This window comes from Natrix helvetica (assembly GCF_964273705.1).
Source record: "Natrix helvetica genome assembly, chromosome: 1".
Taxonomy (NCBI): domain Eukaryota; kingdom Metazoa; phylum Chordata; class Lepidosauria; order Squamata; family Natricidae; genus Natrix; species Natrix helvetica.
Genome location: NC_138548.1, coordinates 14,040,752 through 14,062,181, shown reverse-complemented (window position 1 = coordinate 14,062,181; position 21,430 = coordinate 14,040,752). Strand labels below are relative to the sequence as shown.

Below are 21,430 nucleotides of genomic sequence, written 5' to 3'. Positions count from 1 at the left end.
GGAGGTCTTCTAGTCCAACCCCCTGCCTAGGCAGGAAACCCTATACCATTTCAGACAAATGGCTATCCAACATCTTCTTAAAGACTTTCAGTGTTGGGGCATTCACAACTTCTGGAGGCAAGAATGCCCCAACACTGGAAGTCTTTAAGAAGATGTTGGATAGCCATTTGTCTGGAACGGTATAGGGTTTCCTGCCTAGGCAGGGGGTTGGACTAGAAGACCTCCAAGGTCCCTTCCAACTCTGCTATTGTATTATTATAACTTCAGGGATTCCTACACTTTCAGTGTGTTGTGATCCCCGCTTCAAAAGGGTAAGAGAGGACTCTCTGATTTTCATCCCTTGGGTGGTGTCATTCAAAGTTGGATGGATGTCATTCAAAGGAAAAATCCTCCCCCCGTTTTCTCAGGGGGAAATGTCCAAAGTACCCATGAAAGCTCCCTACCGTCCCAGCTCTTCCCCTTTCCCCAGTGGTGGGATGCAAATAATTTAAAAACCGTTTCTCTACCCTAATGATTTCTTCCAACAACCAGTTCACCAAACGGCTCGGAAAGTTAACCGGTTCTCCCAAAGTGGTGCGAAATGGCTGAATTCCACTACTGCCTCCCCCCCCCCCAAAAAAAAAATAAAATAAAAGCCAACCTTAGCCAAGGAACAAGTGTCGATTTAGATCAGGTGACCTCCCAGGATTTGGAATTATGGAATTCATGCTCCTTTTTCAGCAATAGCACAAGGACGTTGAGCTAAGCTTCATATATAGTCCTTGTTATTTATAGTTTGTACTTGCCGGGGTTTTTTTCATGTCAGGGTTAGGGGAAGTTTTTCAAAATATTCTGTTGATGCTTTACCTTCAGGAGTTTTGCAGGGTAAGTCCAGATAGCGCTTTTCAGCCATTATTATGAGGCTGTGAATTTTCTCTCTTTCCACTGAAGTGGAAAATTCTGTTTGAAATTCTGAGTGTCCTTTGCATATGCCGGCCCGTGTTTCTCCTTGGACAGGCCTTCATTCCATGGTTTTGCTTACGTGAATGTATGGTTAATGGTTCTGACTAAAATCGCTAAAGGCGTGTCATTCATGACTTGAGGTGAGGTTTGAGTTGCAGACATTGGCTCTCCTGAATCCTAATCGGTACAGCTTTCGGTACGGCACATGAACGGATTCACAAAATGATCTGATATTGGCGTTCCGTCTTCACCAGGGGTGTCAAACCCAATTTCATTGAGGGCCGCATCAGGGTTATGTTTGACCTCCAGGGAGGAGATGGGGGGCGTGGCCCACGCGACATCACTCATGCCACAGGCAACCCCAGCGCTCTGCCAGCAAAACAGGCTTCCGAGCTCCGTTTTCGGCTGCAATGGCCTCCTGCAACTCTCTTTCATTGATGGCCGCATCAGGGTTGTGTTTGACCTGGGGGGGGAGGGGATGGTGCGGGTGTGGCCCACTCAATGTCACTCGTGTCAGTGTCCCCTGTGGCAGCCCAAGCGTTCTGCCAACAAAAACAGACTTCTGAGCTCTGTTTTTGGCTGCAATGGCCTCCTGCAACTCTCTACCAGCGAAAATGGAGCTGGGGGGGGGAGGGGACGTGTTGCCCTTGCAAGCTTCGTTTTTGGTGGTAGAAGCACCGTGAGCCAGTCCTTTGATTTTTCCAGGGCGGCCCCGGAAATCTAAACACCCCATGGGCCAGATCCAGACCCCGGGCCTTGAGTTTGATACCCCTTGGTCTTCACTGTAATCAGAAAATTTATCTAGCCTTCAATTCAGTACAGACAGTCCTCACATTCAAAGCTACAACGGACTCCCCGAAACTACTTGCAGCCCAGTTTTGAAATTAGGATAGCTGCACACACACACACACAGACTCCTGTGGTGACGTAATCATGTTTTGTACACTTGGCAACCAGCTCACCTTTGCAGCATCCAATGGCCGTGTGACCATGACTTTTTTTTTTTTTACAAATTTTGCTACTTTCCAGTTCCTGGCCAACAAAAAAAAAAAACCTCATTGTGTAATATGTATTTGCTTAATAACACCACCACAAAAAAGTTGAAAAATCGGGTCAAGCAACCTTTCCAGCTCAACACACTGGAAGCAGCGGGGTGGGGAAGAGGGCATGATTACGCGCGTGCGGCTTCATGTGTGTGCACTTGTCCACCAGTTCTGCGGCCCGGTCCCGAATGGCCTACAGCCCGGTACGGTTGGGGACCCCTGACCTATACAATGAAGTGAGTCCAGACAAATTGCCTTTTCGTGGTAGCATCTACGAACAATTTAACAGTAACAAGAGCACTTCGACTTACCGTACTTTTCGGACTATAAGACGCACCGGCGTATAAGACGCAGCAAGATTTTGAAGAGGTAAGTAAGAAAGAAAAGGTTTTGCCTTCCCCCACCTCACGAAACGGGGACATTTTTCCCTTCCCCAACCATGCTGAAGCCTGCAGAGTGCTTCTGGGGAAGGCAAAAACGCCCCCGTTTTTGTGAAAAACTGCCCGTTTTTCACCCATTTTTCACAAAAGTGGGATGCAAGGGCGGGGCTTCGGGAGGCCAAAAATGGCTGTATTTGATGTATAAGATGCACCAACATTTCCACACTCTTTTAGGGGGGTAGGTGCGTCTTATACGCTGAAAAATACGGTATATATACCGCTTCACAGTGCTTTACAGCTCTCTCTAAGTGGTTTACAGTCAGCCTATTTTCCCCAACAATCTGGATCTTCATTTTACCCACCTCGCAAGGATGGAAGGCTGAGTCAACCTTGAGCCTGGTGAGATTCAAACTGCCAATTTTCAGGCAACCGACAGTCAACAGAAGTACTGCACTAACCACTGCGCCACTGAGGCTTTAGAACAGTATCTAATAATGGGTGGCCTCTAATATTAGTAGAACAGAGTTTGGCGGAGGTAAGAGCTTCATTAAAGGAAGCCTCCATATTCATGAGCAGTCTTTCTTGAGGCTGGCTTGCAGCATGCATTAGAGCAGTGGTTCTCAACCTGTGGGTCGGGACCCCTTTGGGAGGTCAAATGACCCTTTCACAGGGGTCACCTAAGACCATAGGAAAACACGTATTTTCGATGGTCTTAGGAACCGAGACACCGCTCCTCTATGGTTGGGGGTCACCACAAGAGGAACTGTATTAAAGGGTCGTGGCATTGAGAAGGTTGAGAACCACTGCATTAAGAGTATGAGGCTGGTTAATAGAATATCCTTTCTTACACTTAACCAGCCCTTTAGATTCATCCCGGCTGCATCAGGATTTAAAAGCAATAGCCCCTTTTCCCATGATTCTTCCCTAGTAAAAAAAAAAAAAACCTTTTCCTTTGGGCCTTTGAATGTGGATGATCTACGCAGACACCCTTAAGAGATTCAAAATATCTGTAATATGTGAATTTTTCTAATTGCTGAGAGTAAGGGAGGTGACCCTGACAGAAAGATGGTGAAGAAGTAAAAAAAAATGTTCTTTTAAGTCCTGGGAATCAAGATAATATTAGGGGACTGGAGACTAAAACATATGAAGAACGGTTGCAGGAACTGGGTATGTTTAGCTTAAGAGAAAGAAGGACTAGGGGAGACATGATAGCATTGTTCCAATATCTCAGGGGTTGCCACAAAGAAGAGGGAGTCAAGCTATTCTCCAAGGCACCTGAGGGTAGAACTAGAAGCAATGGGTGGAAACTAATCAAGGAGAGAAGCAACTTAGAACTGAGGAGAAATTTCCTGACAGTTAGAACAATTAATCAGTGGAACAGCTTATCTCCAGAAGTTGTGAATGCTCCAACACAGGAAGTCTTTAAGAAGATGTTGGATAACCATTTGTCTGAAACGGTATAGGGTTTCCTGCCTAGGCAGGGGGGTTGGACTAGAAGACCTCCAAGGTCCCTTCCAACTCTACTATTGTATTGTATTGTAATATTTGGAAACGGTTCAGGCAAAACATCTCCCTGATCCAAGGAGGGGAAATGCAGGTAGTCTTATGACATACCACCACAAATTGAGCTCAACATTTCTGTTGCTAAGTGAGACGTTTGTTACGTGAGTTTTATGAGCCATTTTACAACCTTTCTTACCACGGTGGTTCAGTGAACCACTGCAGTTGTTCAGTGATTCTGGCTTCCCCATTGACTTTGCTTGTCAAACAGTCAAAGAGGTCCTCACATGACTGTCATAAATACGAGTCCATTGCCAAGCATATGAATTCTGATCACCATGGGAATGCGGCAATGGTCGTAAGTGTGAAAGGGGCCACGAGTCACTTTTTCTGGTGGCGTTGTCACTTCGCATGGTGACTGAATGAGCTGTTGTAAGTCGAGGACTACCTGCACAGCAAAATCAGGCTTGCAAGATTATGTTATTGTTTGTTTTTTTTACAAATTTTGCTGCTTTCCAGTTTCTGGCCAAAAAAAAAGCCCATTGGGTAAAATGGATTCACTTAATAACACCACTGCAAAAAAACGTTGAAAAATCGGGTCTGGACATGTAATGCCTCAACTTATGACCGTAATTCTGGGCCAACACAGCTGGGGACCCCTGACCTATACAACCAACTTTCCTTTACTAGTGTGAGTCCCATGTTATTGTAACCTGTGTCAATAAAATGTAGCTCTGGTCGTCTTGTGGAGCTGATTTTTTGGTCTGCTCTACCCAGTGGAGCTGACCCTAATCTCCTTTTACAAGGGAATCAAAACACCCTCGTTCCCCCATTTCTTACCAGTGAATGAGAAAATACATGAAGCTATCAAGCTACCATACTTTTCAGAGTACAAGACTCACTCCCCCCCCCCTATAAGAGGGTTGGAAATGTTGGTGCGTCTTATACACCAAATACGGCCATTTTTGGCCTCCTGAAACCCTGCCCCCTGCATCCGTTTTTGCCAAAAAACGGGCCCGTATTTCACAAAAACAATGAGCGCAGACGGCTTGGGAGGCCTGCAGAGTGCTCCTGGGGGCTGGAGCAGGGGTGAAAGGCTACCGGTTTGGACCGCTTTGCCTGAGCCGGTAGTAAAAAATACTAAAAAAAAGTTTGTTTGTTTTTTAAAAAAAAGTTCCGACGATCGCACGTTGCAAAGCTGATCTTTGGAACTTTTTTTTTTTACTTTTTAAATATATTTTTTTACTATAGGTTCTCTGGAAACGCGGGGATGGGTGGGTGGGGTCCGTTTTTGCTCCCAGCAGACTTCCCTGAAGCCTGCTATGCCAAAAACAGGGGTGGGGTGGTGGTTGCTGAGAAAGAAAGAAGAAGAAAAGAAGAAAGAGAGGGAAGGAAAAAGGAGAGGAAGGAAGGACTACAAACCTGGCACTAGACGCAGCTTCAGAGGATAATCCAGGGCTGGTATGGACCTAGAGGTCATCTAGTCCAACCCTACTCCAGCAGGACATTGTTAAAGTGAGTTTCTGTCTTTTGATCGCCCAGTTACATGACTACGTAGCCACGCCCACCCTGTCACATGACACACATCCCCTACCAAGCTAGGCCCACAAAACCGGTAGCAAAAACATTTAGATTTCACCACTGGGCTGGAGAGCGCGAAATCTGGATGCGCGGAGGCATTGTTTTCATCTTTGAAATCTTGGTGCATCTTATAGTCCGAAAAATACATATACCATATTTTTCGGCATATACAACGCACCTTTTTCCCTCAAAAAAGAGGCTGAAAATCTGGGTGCGTCATACACTGAATACAGCATTTTTCGCCTCCTGAAACCCCCCCCCCCTTTGCAAAAATGGCCATGCAGAGCCTTTAGGAGCCTTGCAGAGTGCTCCTGGGGGCTGGGGAGGGCAGAAATGAGGGGAAAACGGGCCATTTTTCTGCTTAAATTTGCCCCCCCCCCAGCCCCCAGGAGCACTTTATAAGCCTCCTAAATGCTATTCATGCCCTTTTTTGGACAAAACGGGGCTGTTTTTTGCTCATTCTTGGGGGGTCCACCCCCCCAAGAGCATGCTACAAGCCTAAAAGCTATTCATGCCCTCTTTTTTTGGAGAAAAAAAAACAGGCCCATTTTCGTGAAAAACGGGCTGATTTTGGGAGGTCTGCAGAGTGCAAAAACTTCTTTTATTTATTTGCCTCTTCAAAATCTTGGTGCGTCCTATGCTCCGAAAAATACGGTAGTAATTGTTCCTTCCAAGCAAAGGTCAGCGGGGTGTGTGTGTGTGTGTCAGGATCTCCTCACTTTCCGAGATTTCACACCAAGGTCGAATCTTTGCCTGACCTGGCCTGTTTACGGGACAGGATTTTCTTCATTTCCTGCCTCACCCCATGGCTCAGCAGAAGGCCGGACTCCGCTGAAAGTGTCCGGTGCATCCTGGGGATGCTGCTACCGCCCTCTTGCTCCAGGGTCGCTGCGACGCTGTCCACGGAGGTGACGTTGGTGCTGCTCCCTGGGGTGGTTTGGTGTTCCGCGTAGGACAGGTATGAAACCTCCGGGTGGGTTTCCAGACGCGACTGTGAAGAGGCCACCTTTGCGCCATCGCTAGGAGGAACGACGGCTGGGGTTTCGACGCTCTGGGCCGAGTCGTTCTCGTAAAGATTGTGCGGCAGTTCCCCTGGGCCCCGCCTGGAAGCCCGGACGAGCGCGTGGATCACCGTAATAATCAAGACGACGGTCCCAGAGGAGAAGATACAAGCACAGGTGATCCCTGTTTCTGTCTCGAATGCCATCGTCACGTAGATCGAGAGGGCTGGAGGGCAAGCAGAGAGGGAAGATGAAATTAGAATAGAAATAGAATAACAGAGTTGGAAGGGACCTTGGAGGTCTTCTAGACAAACCTCCTGTTATGCAGGAAACCCTACACCACTTCAGATAAACGGCTATCCAACATCTTCTTAAAGACTTCCAGTGTTGGGCCATTCACAACTTCTGGAGGCAACCTATTCCACTGATTAATTCTTCTAACTGTCAGGAAGTTTCTCCTCAGTTCTAAGTTGCTTCTCTCCTTGATTAGTTTCCACCCATTGCTTCTTCTTCTACCCTCAGGTGCTTTGGAGAATAGCTTGACTCCCTCTTCTTTGTGGCAACCCCTGAGATATTGGAACACTGTTATCATGTCTCCTCTAGTCCTTCTTTCTCTTAAGCTAAACATACCCAGTTCCTGCAACCGTTCTTCATATGTTTTAGCCTCCAGTCCCCTAATCATCTTTGTTGCTCTTCTCTGCACTCTTTCTAGAGTCTCCACATCTTTTCTACATCGTGGCGACCAAAACTGGATGCAGTATTCCAAGCGTGGCCTTACCAAGGCATTATAAAGTGGTATTAACACTTCACTTTCTGCCATTAGAGTGGTATTATCTGTGTCAGGGTTCCAAATAGCTTCCAAATTTAAATCAGAGTCTGAGGTAAAGGGTTCCTCAAAGTTCCAATTTATTAAGAAAGCCATGTTGGCACATCTGGGAAAATGTGAATGTGGCCAATATATTAAGAGCCAGTTTGATTAGAATAGAATAAATTAGAATACAATAGCAGAGTTGGAAGGGACCTTGGAGGTCTTCTAGTCCAACCCCTGCCTAGGCAGGAAACCCTATACCGTTTCAGACAGATGGCTATCCAACATCTTCTTAAAGACTTCCAGTGTTGGGGCTTTCACAACTTCTGGAGGCAAGCTGTTCCACTGATTAATTGTTCCCTCTGTCAGGAAATTTCTCCTCAGTTCTAAGTTGCTTCTCTCCTTGATTAGTTTCCACCCATTGCTTCTTGTTCTACCCTCAGGTGCCTTGGAGAATAGCTTGACTCCCTCTTCTTTGTGGCAACCCCTGAGATATTGAAACACTGCTATCATGTCTCCCCTAGTCCTTCTTTTCGTTGTTAAATTGTTAACCACCACCAAAGCTTAAAACAGCCTACAAAGGAATTGGGTATTAACCAAGTTTGTGTGTTCCATACAAGATGCTAAGAATTGGATTCCCTCAACGCACTGACTCGCAATTGTCCCATCCATTAGCATGCTGAAAAAGGCTTGGCCTATACCCGTGATGGCGAACCTATGGCTCTGTGTGCCACAGGTGGCACACAGAGCCCTCTCTGCAGGTACCTGAGCTGACTGCCCCACTCAGCTCCAATATGCATGTGAGCATGCCTCCTGCCGGTCAGCTGGTTTTTGGGTCTGCCACACGTGTGGGTTCATGCATGGGGGTGGGGGAGCGTGCGCATGGGCTGGGGGAGCACGGGGGGTCACGCACATGCACGGGCCAGGGAGCACACGGGATTGCATGTGCATGCATGGGGCAGGGCCTGCAGGGGGCGCACACATGTTGCATTAAGGCCGTGCCTTTGCATTAAGCCAGGGTGTCCAAACTTGGGAACTTTTAAGACTTGTGGACTTCAACTCCCAGAATTCCCCAGGCTGGCTGGGGAATTCTGGGAGTTGAAGTCCACAAGTCTTAAAGTTCCCAAGTTTGGACACCCCTGCATTAAGCACATGCTTTAGTCCCATGGCGACAAAAAGCTTAGCAATCTAAATACTATGCAGAGGTCCTCAACTTACAACAGTTGATTTAGTGACTGTTCACAAAGTTGCAACTGCACTGAAAAAAGGGATATGACAGTTTTTCACACTGATGACCATTGCAACATCGTCATGGTCACACGATCAAAATGTGGGTGCTTGGCAACTGGTTTATATTTATGACGGTTGCAGGGCCCTGGGGTGATGCGATCCGCTTTTGTGACCTTCTGGTCAGCAAAGTCAATGGCGAAACCAGATCCACTTAACAACCATGTTACTAGTTTAACAACTGCTGTGATTCGCTTAAAAGCGGTGGCAAGAAAGGGCGTAGAATGGGACGAGACTCATTTAACAAATGTTTCACTTAGCAACATCAATTTTGGCCTGAATTGTCGTTGTATGTCTAGGATTACCTGTACGCTTTATTGTAATTTCTTTTATTTTAAATTAAACCACCCAACAGCCGGAACTCTCTGTGGAGTTTATAATAAAACATTCTAAAAAAATACACTCTAAATTTGACAGCCAAACTGGAAATTCTCCCAAATTTCCAGTTTGCCCGTAGGGCCAGTTTTTCGCACTCCGGACGCTTCAAGGGAAGCTCCTGAAGCCTCCGGAGGGGGAGGCTGTTTTCGCCCTCCCTAGAAAGGAAGCCTCAAGGAAGCCTCCGGAGGGCAAAAAACGGTCTCAAAAGAAGGCTGAAGTCAGCTGGCCCACACGCATGCGCACTGCAGCTGACAGGACAACGCCTCGCATGCCCTAACAAATGGCTCTGCATGCCACCTCTGGCATGCGTGCCATAGGTTCACCATCACGGCGATAGACCATAGATAAATATAAATTAAACTAGATTGGGTGCTTTTGTAACTTCTCTCCATGCCATTGTGTCTAATTTGTTTTTAAAGAATGGTTCTGAGAAGTTATATGGACGGGAAGTTTTATTTCCTTCTCAAACATAAGTTTCAAACTGCTATTTGAACATTTCTTCTAGGAAAGGACAAGCAAGGGGAGGCAGAAAGGGAAAGGAGAAATGACTCACCTGATAGGTAGACTAAAACGGCGCAGCAGAACACACCAACCGCTACATGTCTCACTTTTCGACTCTCCAACAGGAACCAGTCGCCTCTGACATAAGAACAGTATATTTTTTAAATCATTTTTGTCTGCAAAGTAGACAGATCCCTGCTCCAAACCTCTCACGTGCAAACCTACTGTAATGTTGATAAACTTACGTTTTGCCCTAAAATACAGAGAGTCCTCAACGTACCAACTTTCTTTTTTTTAAAGTTTTTATTTAAATGATGAACATTCCATCTTTCCTTAAACAGCGTGTCGTCTGGATACAAATATATCTATGCAATAACCATCAAAATTTACATCATTCACATTGATATTAATTCTCTAATCTTAAAATTATAGCATATTAAACAGTTGAACATACCCTGTTTCACCGAAAATAAGACCTCCCCAGATAATAAGCACAATCGGGCTTCTGAGCGCATGTACTAAAAAATAAGCCCTCCCCTGAAAATAAGCCCTCCCCAAAAATATTGCAACACAGCAGCAGCCATGAGGTGACCACGCTCGCCGCCTCCTGCACCTCAAAAATAATAAGACTTCCCCGAAAATAAGGCCAAGCACTTATTTTGGGAGTCAAAAGAAAATAAGACCCTGTCTTATTTTCGGGAAAACACGGCAGTAAAATCTGTTCGTTTTTCCCTCTTAACATATCTTCTAATAAAAATGTGATAATAATATTTAGCATCAGAATCCTTGTCACCATAATACTAACAGTTATCATATTGTTTATATCTCCACCTTAACATATTTTCTGCTCTTCTTTAATCCCCTCCTTTTATTTCCAACTTCCATTTTTATTCTCTAACCATTGATAAAATAATTCCCATATCATATTATATTCAGTTTGTTCTTTCTCCTTAATTGCCAGTGTTAATCTGTTCATTTCTGCACATTCTAATATTTTCCTACCGGTAATTCCAAACCAATTTTCATTAGGGGCCATTCTAAGTTAAAAACGGTACTGAAAAAAGTGACTTGCAACCGTTTTTCACCCTTAACAACACCCAAACAACCATTTTTCACCCTTAACAGCAGGAAACCTGTTGTGGCCCAACAGCGGCCGGCTGAGCTGTTGGTGGAATCTGACAGCGATGAACACGATGGGACTGCATGGAGGCTGAGGAAGACTGGGGGGTGTTCGGAGTCAGAGCAGGGACTAGAGAGGCCTGTTGGCCATCAGATGGCATCTGAGTCAGGAAGCAGTGAGGAAGAACAGAAGGAGGCTGTCCCTGACGTACGTATGCATAGGGCTGCGAGGAGGAGGGAGCAGCTTTGGAAAAAGGCTCATAGAAGGAAATAGGAACAGGTGGCTACTGATTGGCCCCTCCCGGAGAGCTTATAGGAGGGGCGACGGGAGGGGAATTTTGCAGGAAACAACAGTTTACTAATCCAGGTGTAGTGAAAGATTGGGAGAATTTCGTGAGTTCAAGCCTTGTTTTCATAGAGATAATTTTCTGGGCTCCCAGCCAAGGGGTTGCTTATCTCCCTCCTTAGTTGTGGCAGACAGCCAAGTCTGTGTCAGTATATGTCAGAGGCTTGGGACAGAACAAAACCTATGCTCAAAATTTCAGCCCTTGGCAACTGGCCTGTATTTACAATGGTTGCAGCTTTCAAGGGTCATGTTATCACTATTTATGACTTCCTCAGCTGGCTTTTTGACAGGCAGATTTGCTTCATCTTGTGACTTACTTAGCAACCATGATTTGGTTAATGGCCATAACAAAAAAAAAGTTGTAAAATTGGGTGCAACTCACTCAGCCCCCCCCCCCCGCTTAGCAACAGACGTTCCGATCCCAATTGTAGTCATAAGTCAAGGACTCCTTGTACTGATTGCCGTCAGCAAAATGTGAACAGCGCAAAAAGCAATATGTTGGAGCTGCCAAAGGTTTGAGGAAGCAAGACATCAACTCTTTGAAATAACTCCTTTGTCAGCTCAAACTCAAAAACAGATGGCTTTTTATTAATGTCCGACCCATTTCTTTGAATGAAACAGCTCTTCTAAACTCTTCCTTCGGCCAGAGCTGTTGTTTTGCTGGAGTTTTGTTGCAGTTCTCTTCAACACGCAGGAATTCAAGCAGTTACTGGGGAACAAGAATGTGAAGCATTGGTGGGAAAGGGGCAGTTGGTTACTAGAGTTGAAACTTCAGCTTCACAGGGAGCCTAAGTCCAAGGGATGGGGATGGAGCACGGGGGGGGGGGGGGATGGAATCACTGCCTGTCTTTTGGGAGGGGAGGGGAGGGAGGTGGAAGGAAAAAGAAGGAGGGAAAAGGAAAATAGGAAGGAGGGAAAGGGAAAGGAGGAAGGGAAGGGAAGAGGGAAAGGAAACAGGAATGGGAAAATGAAAAGGAGGGAAAGAAAAAGGAGGAAGGGAAAGGGGGGAAAGAAGGAAGGACAGGGAGAGGGAAAGGAAAGGGAAAAGAAGGAGGGAGAGTGAAAGGAAAGGAAGTGGAGGAAGGGAACAGGGAAAAAGGGAAAAGAAGGAGGGAAAGGAAAGGAAAAGGAGGAAGGGAAGAAGGAAAGTAAGGTAAGGCCACACTTGGAGTACGGCATTCAGTTCTGGTTGCCACGATGTAGAAAAGATGTGGAGACTCTAGAAAGAGTGCAGAGAAGAGCAACAAAGAGGATTAGGAGACTGGAGACTAAAACATATGAAGAACGGTTGCAGGAACTGTGTATGTTTAGCTTAAGAGAAAGAAGGACTAGGGGAGACATGATAGCAGTCTTCCAATATTTCAGGGGCTGCCACAAAGAAGAGGGAGTCAAACTATTCTCCAAGGCACCTGAGGGTAGAACAAGAAGCAATGGGTGGAAACTAATCAAGGAGAGAAGCAACTTAGAACTAGGAGAAATTTCCTGACAGTTAGAACAATTAATCAGTGGAACAGCTTGCCTCCAGAAGTTGTGAATGCTCCAACACTGGAAGTCTTTTAGAAGATGTTGGATAGCTATTTGTCTGAAACGGTATAGGGTTTCCTGCCTAGGCAGGGGGGTTGGACTAGAAGACCTCCAAGGTCCCTTCCAACTCTACTATTGTATTGTATTGTATTGTATTGCATTGCATTGCATTGTATTGTATTATTGTATTGTATTGTATTGTATTGTATTGAAAGGGAAAAGAAGGAGGGAGAGTAAAAGGAAAAGGAGGAAGGGAAAGGGGGAAGGGAAAATGAGACGGAAGGAGAGGGAGAGGAAAGGGAGGAGAGGAAGAGGGAAAATGAGAAGGAGGGAGAAGGAAAGGAAAAGGAGGAAGAGAAGAAAAGGGAAAACGGGAAGGAAGGAGAGGGAAAGGAAAGGAATTGAATGTGGATTATGGGACAGAGAGAGAAGAGAAGGGAAGGGAAGGGAGATGAGAGGTGAGGTGGAATCCAGAAAGAGCATTTGAAGTGTTAATTCAGAATCACCACAGCAACTTAGGAAAAATGGAGGAGCTGAGATGAAAGCATAATGAATACAGTGAATGCCAGTAGGCTGGATTCCAAAATTGCTCATTAAAATGGAATTTCACTTTATAAAGGCTGGCACATGCATGTGGTTGGTGTGTATTACATTTTGCATTTTGCACAAGAATGTGGTCAATGCCTCAAAGCTGATGTGAGCCTGGAGCAAAACTCTAGAATGGGAAACTTATACCTTATTTTCCTATGAACCTGTTGCAGTTTTAATAAATTCTGTTGAACTTGGAAGTATCTAAATATTAGCTGCAAGCATCCTAGAGCCTTCATGGGTTTGCACAGGTTAGATTAGCCAAACATGGATTGTAGCTCAAGATGTTTTGTGAATCAGACTATTATAGTAAGCCCTACTCAGGTTCCTTTGTTTAGGTACAGGTTTTAATGTAAACACAAACGCTCTGGTTTTTTTTTAACCTTCCTTCAATGTATGATGTGAACCCACCCATTATGTGGCTTAACTCAATCGAAATCAAAGCCAAAAGAAAGACTTAAAATTATGTCAAGCCCAAAAGGCAAAAGAATTTGTTACCTATACCGTTTCAGACAAATGTTGGATAGCCATTTGTCTGAAACGGTATAGGGTTTCCTGCCTAGGCAGGGGGGTTGGACTAGAAGACCTCCAAGGTCCCTTCCAACTCTGCTATTGTATTGTAATTAAGATATCTGCTTAATTTGATTCACCTTTAGATCAATTTTCTATTGTGGTGTTTCTCAACTTCAGCCATTTTAAGATTACCTGGACTTCACTTCCCAGAATTCCCCAACCAGCTTGTTCATTGCAGAATACTCTGGGAATTGGAGTCATCCTAAAGCTATCAAGATTGAGAAATCAGTATTTCTAGGCAGGTAAAGAAACATCTGCAAGAAAATGACCAAGTCAACCCACAGGCCAATCATAAATTAGATATATTCTCGTAAAGGTAAAGGTTTCCCTTCCACATATGTGCTAGTCGTTTCTGACTCTAGGGGGCAGTTTTCATCTCTGTTTCAAAGCCGAAGAGCCAGCGCTGCCCAAAGACATATCCGTGGTCATGTGGTCAGCATGACTAAATGCCGAAGACGCACAGAACGCTGTTACCAAAGGTTACCTATTTTTCTACTTGCATTTTTACATGCTTTCGAACTCCTAGGTTGGCAGAAGCTGGGTCAAGTAACAGAAGCTCACTCCGTTACTCGGCACTAGGGATATATTATCTACTGTCAGACTAATGTTCCAAAATCTTGATTTCACCCTTGCACACTTTTATCTTTGTCCTGTATTTATGTATTTCTTTAAAACATTTATAACCAACTCGGAGTGACCCATCTCATAACCAACTCGGAGTGACTCCCAATCATTTGTTTAGATCAGATCAAGTAGAATTCAAAAGTCGTTAATATCTCTTGATTGACAGCCTATAGCCGTGATGGCGAACCTATGGCACGCGTGCCACAAGTGGCATGCGGAGACATTTGTCAGGGCACGCGAGTCACTTCCGGTTTGCTCGGAGGGTGGTTTTAAGCGCTCAGAAGGCTTCAGGGAAGCCTCCGGACAGTCCCTGAAGCCTCTGGAGGGCCCCCGGGGGGGTCAGGGGAGGCTCTTTTCGCCCTCCCCAGGCTCCTATAAAGCCCCTGGAGCCTGGGGAGGGCAAAAAAAATGTAAAAATGGGGGGGTTGCGTGTTGTGCGCGCACGCACACTGGGGGGGTCGCGCGTTGCATTATGGGTGCGGCACGCCCGCACTCGACCCCCCTGCGCTCCCCCCACTTATGGCACGGGAGCAAAAAAAGGTTCGCCATCACTGGCCTATAGGGTGTCTAGAAGAGACTCTAGAAAGAGTGCAGAGAAGAACAACAAAGATGATTAGGGGACTGGAGACATATAACGAACAATTGCAGGAACTGGGTATGTCTAGTAACTAGAGACTTCTGGTTTGCTCGGAGGGTCATTTTTAGCGCTCTGATGGCTTCAGGGAAGCCTCTTGATGGTCCCTGAAGCCTTCGAAGCACTTAAAACGACCCTCCAAACAAACCGGAAGGATGGTCGTTTTGAGCCTCCTGAAGGTCGGTGAAGCCTCCAGAGGGCTTCGGGGGGGGGAGGCGGGGAGGGCTGTTTTCACCCTCCCTGTGCTCCTATAAAGCCTCTGGAGCCTGGGGAGGGCGAAAAAAGCATGCAAAAATGGGGGGGGGGGGTTGCGCCTGTAGTGCACGCATGCGCACTGGGGGGGCTTGCGCATTGCATTATGGGTGCGGCACGCTTGCACACAACCCCCCTGCGCTCCCCTCATTTATGGCACGCGAGCCAAAAAAGGTTCGCCATTGCTGGTCTAGTTTAATGAAAAGAAGGAGAACTAGGAGAGACACGATAGCAGTATTCCAATATCTCAGGGGCTGCCACAAAGAAGAGGGAGTCAAGCTATTCTCCAAAGCACCCGAGGGCAGGACAAGAAGCAATGGGTGGAAACTAACCAAGGAGAGAAGCAACTTGGAACTGAGGAGAAACTTCCTGACTGTTAGAACAATTAATCCGTGGAACAAGTTGCCTCCAGAAGTTGTGAATGCTCCAACACTGGAAGTTTTAAAGAAGACGTTGGATAACCTTTTGTCTGAAGTGGTGTAGGGTTTCCTGCCTAGGCAGGGGGTTGGACTAGAGGACCTCCAAGGTCCCTTCCAATTCTGTTATTCTATAAGGGTATCCAAAGGCATGCTACCCCTCAGCAAAGCAGAGGTCAATATACACCTTGGCTTAGCAGAAGAAATGAACCCATGTTACATCCTCTGTGCCAACTAACTGCCTCCCCGCTCCCCACCCCCATTCAAACCCAGTTCCGAAGGGGCCACTCTCGAGAAAAGCCTTCGCGACCCCCGATCGTTTTGATAGGGGGCCTTCCGTCGCTTCGGGGCTCCCTGGGAGAAGAGAGCGGGGATACCGCTCCGAGGCTTACCCCCACCCAACCCAACCCACCATCGCATACGCACCTCTCGCTGCCCAGCGCGCCCCCCGAGGCCGCGCATCGCTCGGCGCCGCAGTAGCCGTGCAGGAGGCTGAGGAGCAGGCAGCTCAGGCTGAGCACCAAGCCGAGCGAGGCCAGGCCGGCGGCGATCGGGCGCAGGAGCGCGCGGAGCCACGAGCTCAGGTCCCGGTTGCCGCCGGCGCCTCCTTGGATCTGGAAGAGCAGCATCGAGGCCAGCACGGCCACCAAGCCCGAGGCGGTGCCCAAGAGCATCAGAGCGCCCAAAGCGCGGTGCCCGTATTGGGAGAGCATGAGGCCGGGACGGGTCCGGACCGAGAGGGAACGAAGGGACCGCGGCGAAAAAGTTCGCCTAAAACTTTTTTTCACCCCCACAAAGTTGCGTCGAGGCGGCGCTTTTGGAGAGGGCGCGGCCGAAGTGAGCGGCTGCGCGAGGGGAAGGGGGCTGCTGCGGGGGGTCTTTGTCGCCGCTGAGCGCCCGGTCCTCGGACCGCCGATCCAATGGAGCCTTGGATCCTATCGTGGGCTTCATCCTCCGCCGCTATAAAAGCCCGGTTTAGCCAAACTCCGTCGCCCGCGCGCTCAAAGGCAGCGCTGAAAACCAACCGTGGCTTGAATCGGTAAGCGCTCCGAGCCCCGAGATGCCACGACGATGCGTTCAGCCTTTTGGAGCTGTGGTTCCCAGGGAAGCTCCACTCGGCTCTTTTTTTAATTATTATTTAGTTTGTCAAACATGTACAAAAGGTATAAGTATAAACAGGGACATGGACAAAGAAAATGAGTACAATACAGAAAGATGATTAGGGGACTGGAGACTAAAACATATGAAGAATGGTTGCAGGAACTGGGTATGTTTAGCTTAAGAGAAAGAAGGACTAGGGGAGACATGATAGCAGTCTTCCAATATCTCAGGGGTTGCCCCAAAGAAGAGGGAGTCAAGCTATTCTCCAAGGCACCTGAGGGTAGAACAAGAAGCAATGGGTGGAAACTAATCAAGGAGAGAAGCAACTTAGAACTGAGGAGAAACTTCCTGACAGAACAATTAATCAGTGGAACAGAAGTTGCCTCCAGAAGTTGTGAATGCCCCAACACTGGAAGTCTTTAAGAAGATGTTGGATAGCCATTTGTCTGAAACGGTATAGGGTTTCCTGCCTAGGCAGGGGGTTGGACTAGAAGACCTCCAAGGTCCCTTCCAACTCTACTATTGTATTGTATTGTAAATAAATGGGGACAGTAGGACAGGTAGGCACGCTTAGGCATTTTATGAGATAAAGGTAAGGTTCCCCTTGCACATATGTGCTAGTCGTTCCCGACTCTAGGGGGCGGTGCTCATCTCTGTTTCAAAGCCGAAGAGCCAGCACTGTCCGGTGGAAGACGTCTCCGTGGTCCTGTGGCCAGCATGACTGAACACCAAAGGTGCACGGAACGCTATTTTACCTTCCCACCAAAGGTGGCTCCTATTTTTCTGCTTGCATTTTTTACATCCCAGAAGCTGGGACAAGTAACGGGAGCTCACTCCGTTACGTGGCGCTAGGGATTCGAACCGCTGAACTGCCAACCTTTCTGATCGACAAGCTCAGCGTCTTAGCTACTGAGCCACAGCGTCTGTCCCTTTGCATGTTAAGCATGTTACTAAGTTTTTGATGCCAGGGAAAGATGGATTTATTCTCCTGGCCCTTTAATGCAAGCAGCGTAAGCAGTGGTGTATTAACCATTAAGCAGACTAAGCACGTGCTTAGGGCCCCAGGCCCAGAGGGAGCACCACAAAGTTCAGAAAGAGAAAGAAAAAGAAAATGAAGATTTGTACAGTATATACAAAGAAGGGGCACCAAGATTTGTCAGTGCTTAGGGTACCAGTGAGCCTTAATCCACCACTGAGTATAAGGAAGCTTCTAATTGGGACTTATAGCAATAGCACTTAAGAGTTATATACCGCTTCATAATAGTTTACAGCCCTCTCTAAGCAGTTTACAGAGTCAGAATATTTCCCTCAACAATCTGGGTTCTCATTTTACCAAGCTCGGAAGGATGGAAGTCTGAGTCAATCTTGAGCCTGGTGAGGATCGAACTTCTGGCTGTGGGCAGAGTTAGCCTGCAATACTTCATTCTAACCAGTGTGCCACCACGGCTCATATACGGGTAGTTCCTCAACGTACGACCTCAGTTGAACACACAATATCAGTGGCTAAGTGAGACATTTCTTAAGAGAGTTTTGCCCCATCTCACGACCTTTCTTGCCACCGTTTTTAAGTGAATCACTGCAGTTGTTGAGTTGGTCATATGGTTGCTAAGTGAATCTGGCCTCTCCCTTGACTTTGCTTATCAGAAGGTCGCAAAAGGGGATCACATGAGCCCCGAACACTGCAACTGTCATAAATATGAGTCCGTTGCCAAGCATCTGAATTTTGATCATGTGACCATGGGGATGCTGAAACGGTTAAAAATGGCCATGTCCCTTTTCCCAGAGCTGATGTAACTTTGAACAGTCACTAAATGAACTGTTGTAAGTCGAGGACTGCTTGTACAGGTCGTCTTTTGCTTGGGATGGTGATTTTTTACTTACTTTACTTGCGACGGTAATTTAATCTGGAATAACAGCACTAAAACGTAGTGGTTGTTAAGCAGATCACCAAGGGACCTTGTCTGGTTTTACAATCTCTTGCAGTGGTCATTAAGGAAATATGGCAGTCGTTAAGCAAAACACATTTTCCCCAATGGGCATTTTTTGCTGGAAATCAAAAGTAAACCCCAGTGGCATGCAAAAAATTATCATATATTGTGGTTCCACAACTTCTTTTTTTAATAAACTTGTTTTCTTTTTCTACAAACATATTCTTGTGTGAACAGTATGGAACCAGAGTTACATTTTAGTACAAATGAAACAATACTCTTCATATTTAACACAATTAACAATCTTATAGACTTTTAGGAGTAACGCACATATTTTGTTGAATTATAATCTTTCCTTAATTATTCAATATTTCAGTATATTATTTTTCATGCCAATCTCCATATTCTTGATATCACTCCCCTCCTTTTACTACAGATAGGATACTAATAATCATATTTGTTATGCTTAACTAACTTATATAATTCTAATACTAATACACAAATTTATATTGAATTATAATCTTCTTGATGCATGGACTTCAACTCCCAGAATTCCCCAGGGATGTCCATACAATAATACAATAATACAATAGTAGAGTTAGAAGGGACCTTGGAGGTCTTCTAGTCCAACCCCCTGCCTAGGCAGAAAACCCTATACTGTTTCAGACAAATGGTTATCCAACATCTTCTTAAAGACTTCCAGTGTTGGGGCATTCACAACTTCTGGAGGCAACTTCTGTTCCACTGATTAATTGTTCTAACTGTCAGGAAATTTCTCCTCAGTTCTAAGTTGCTTCTCTCCTTGATTAGTTTCCACCCATTGCTTCTTGTTGTACCCTCAGGTGCTTTGGAGAATAGTTTGACTCCCTCTTCTTTGTGGCAGCCCCTGAGATATTGGAACACTGCTATCATGTCTCCCCTAGTCCTTCTTTCTATTAAATTAGACATACCCAGTTCCTGCAACCGTTCTTCATATGTTTTAGTCTCCAGTCCCCTAATCATCTTTGTTACATCTTAAAGTTGTTGAGGATAAGAAATATTGTCACAAACTATTTCAAAGGGCCTGTTGATAATACTGCTTGCACACGCACACACACACACTCACACATACACACTTCTCTTTTTTGGCTAGTATTTTATTCACTTCACTCTTGGAAGCGTTCATAGTTATGGGAAAGCACAGCAATAGCAAATCAGGGAAATGATAAACCTAGGTAAATCAAGTTTACACCGCCCCAATTTACTCTCTGCCGATTTTTCTCTCCATACTTCCATACGTTTCCTGTTGTTCTTCTCACCTCTCTTCTTCTGAAGAATTCAGCAAGTTCACCTAACCGCAATTTTCTCGGTCTCGACCAACTCATTCTCCCCTTTCGAGGCTGCAGTTTGAATCTTATTCATTCTCTCCTTATGACCCAACAACACCCCCCCCCAAATGAACTTCACTTTACTAGTGGCTTCTTTGTACACAAAGCCACACCCTTCGTTTTTGTGCCTTTATTTTCCAATTTTATCACACGCACTTAAATCGAGTTATTTTCGTGCCCATCCCTCATTTCTATGCAACAAAACAGGCAAAAATACATTGTCCTTTTTTGCTTTCTTTATCAAACTTCGAGCAGAAAAGCAGAAAGAAAAGTGGATAAATATAAATACTACTGACCTAGAGAACAGGAAACCCAGCACTTTCAGAAGCAAAGGGGCAGCTGAAGACCTCAATCCTATTCATGTCTAACAGATAACAGATTAACAGAGTTGGAAGGGACCTTATAGGTGATCTAGTCCAACCCCCTGCTCAAGCAGGAGACCCTACACCATTTCTGACAAATGGCAGTCCAGTCTCTTCTTGAAAGTCTCAAGTGATGAAGCCCCCACAACTTCCAAGGGCAACTTCTGTTCCATTGGTTGATTATTCTCACCGTCGGAAAGTTCCTCCTTATTTCTAGGTTGAATCTCTCCTTGGTCAGTTGGTGATGCTACGAATTGAGTACAAGGTGTATTCTCTGTAACTTGACATTCTATATGACAATCTTCTTGTGCCGTTCTTTAGACAAGTTTACAGGTCGTCCTTGACTTACAACCATTTACTTAGTGACTATTCAAAGTTACAACAGTACTGAAGAAAGTGATTTATGACTAATCTTCACATTTACGACTGTTGTGGCATCCGCAGGTTATTGTGATCACAAGAATAAAATTTGGGCGCTTGGCAACCAGCATATACTAATGATGGTTACAGTGCCCTGGGGTCATGTGATCATCATTTGCAACCTTCCCAGAAGCTTCTGAAAAACAATATCAAAGGGGGGGGGGGGTTGGATTTGGTTAACGATTAACTTAACAACTGCAATGATTCACTTAACAGCTGTGGGGGGGAAATGTAAAATCAGGTGCAATTCACTTGTCAGCTGCCTTGATTTCCGGTGGAAAACTAGTCTCAGTTGGCATAATAAATTGAGGACTTTCTGTGTTGGAATCCATTGTTGGAATTTATTTCTATGCCACAACTACAGGAGCATTCAACCAGAAACTTAGAGCAAAGAAAATGTATATTTGATTATCCATGTAATAATCCCAGCTACAATTGCATTTGCACAAAACTGGAAAACTGAAGCGACTCCTACAGAGGAGAATGTGATTAGGAATATATATTAGGAAAATATTAGAATGTGCAGAAATGAACAGATTGACATTGGCAATTAAAGAAAAAGAACAAACTGATTATTATACTATATGGGAATCATTTTATTGAAGGTTAGGGAATAAATATAAGAATTAGAAATAAAACTAGATGAGTAAAATATATAAAATGTATTAATAGAGTTAATAATAGAGTTAAATCAAGAAGAGGATTGTTATAGTATTAGACATTTGAGGTATTGGTATTAAGCTAAGTGTAGATTA

General features: G+C 45.4%; 1 protein-coding gene across 1 annotated transcript; it reads right to left on the bottom strand.

Moving 5' to 3' along the window:
• Window positions 1-6,176: 6,176 nt before the first annotated feature.
• Window positions 6,177-16,210, bottom strand: TMEM221 (transmembrane protein 221; the record flags this gene model as incomplete). The annotated part of the gene is made up of 3 exons (XM_081938618.1): window positions 6,177-6,673; window positions 9,474-9,559; window positions 15,924-16,210. 3 exons carry the CDS (start codon window positions 16,208-16,210, stop codon window positions 6,177-6,179), a joined length of 870 nt encoding a protein of 289 aa, XP_081794744.1.
• Between the last annotated feature and the right edge of the window lie 5,220 nt (window positions 16,211-21,430).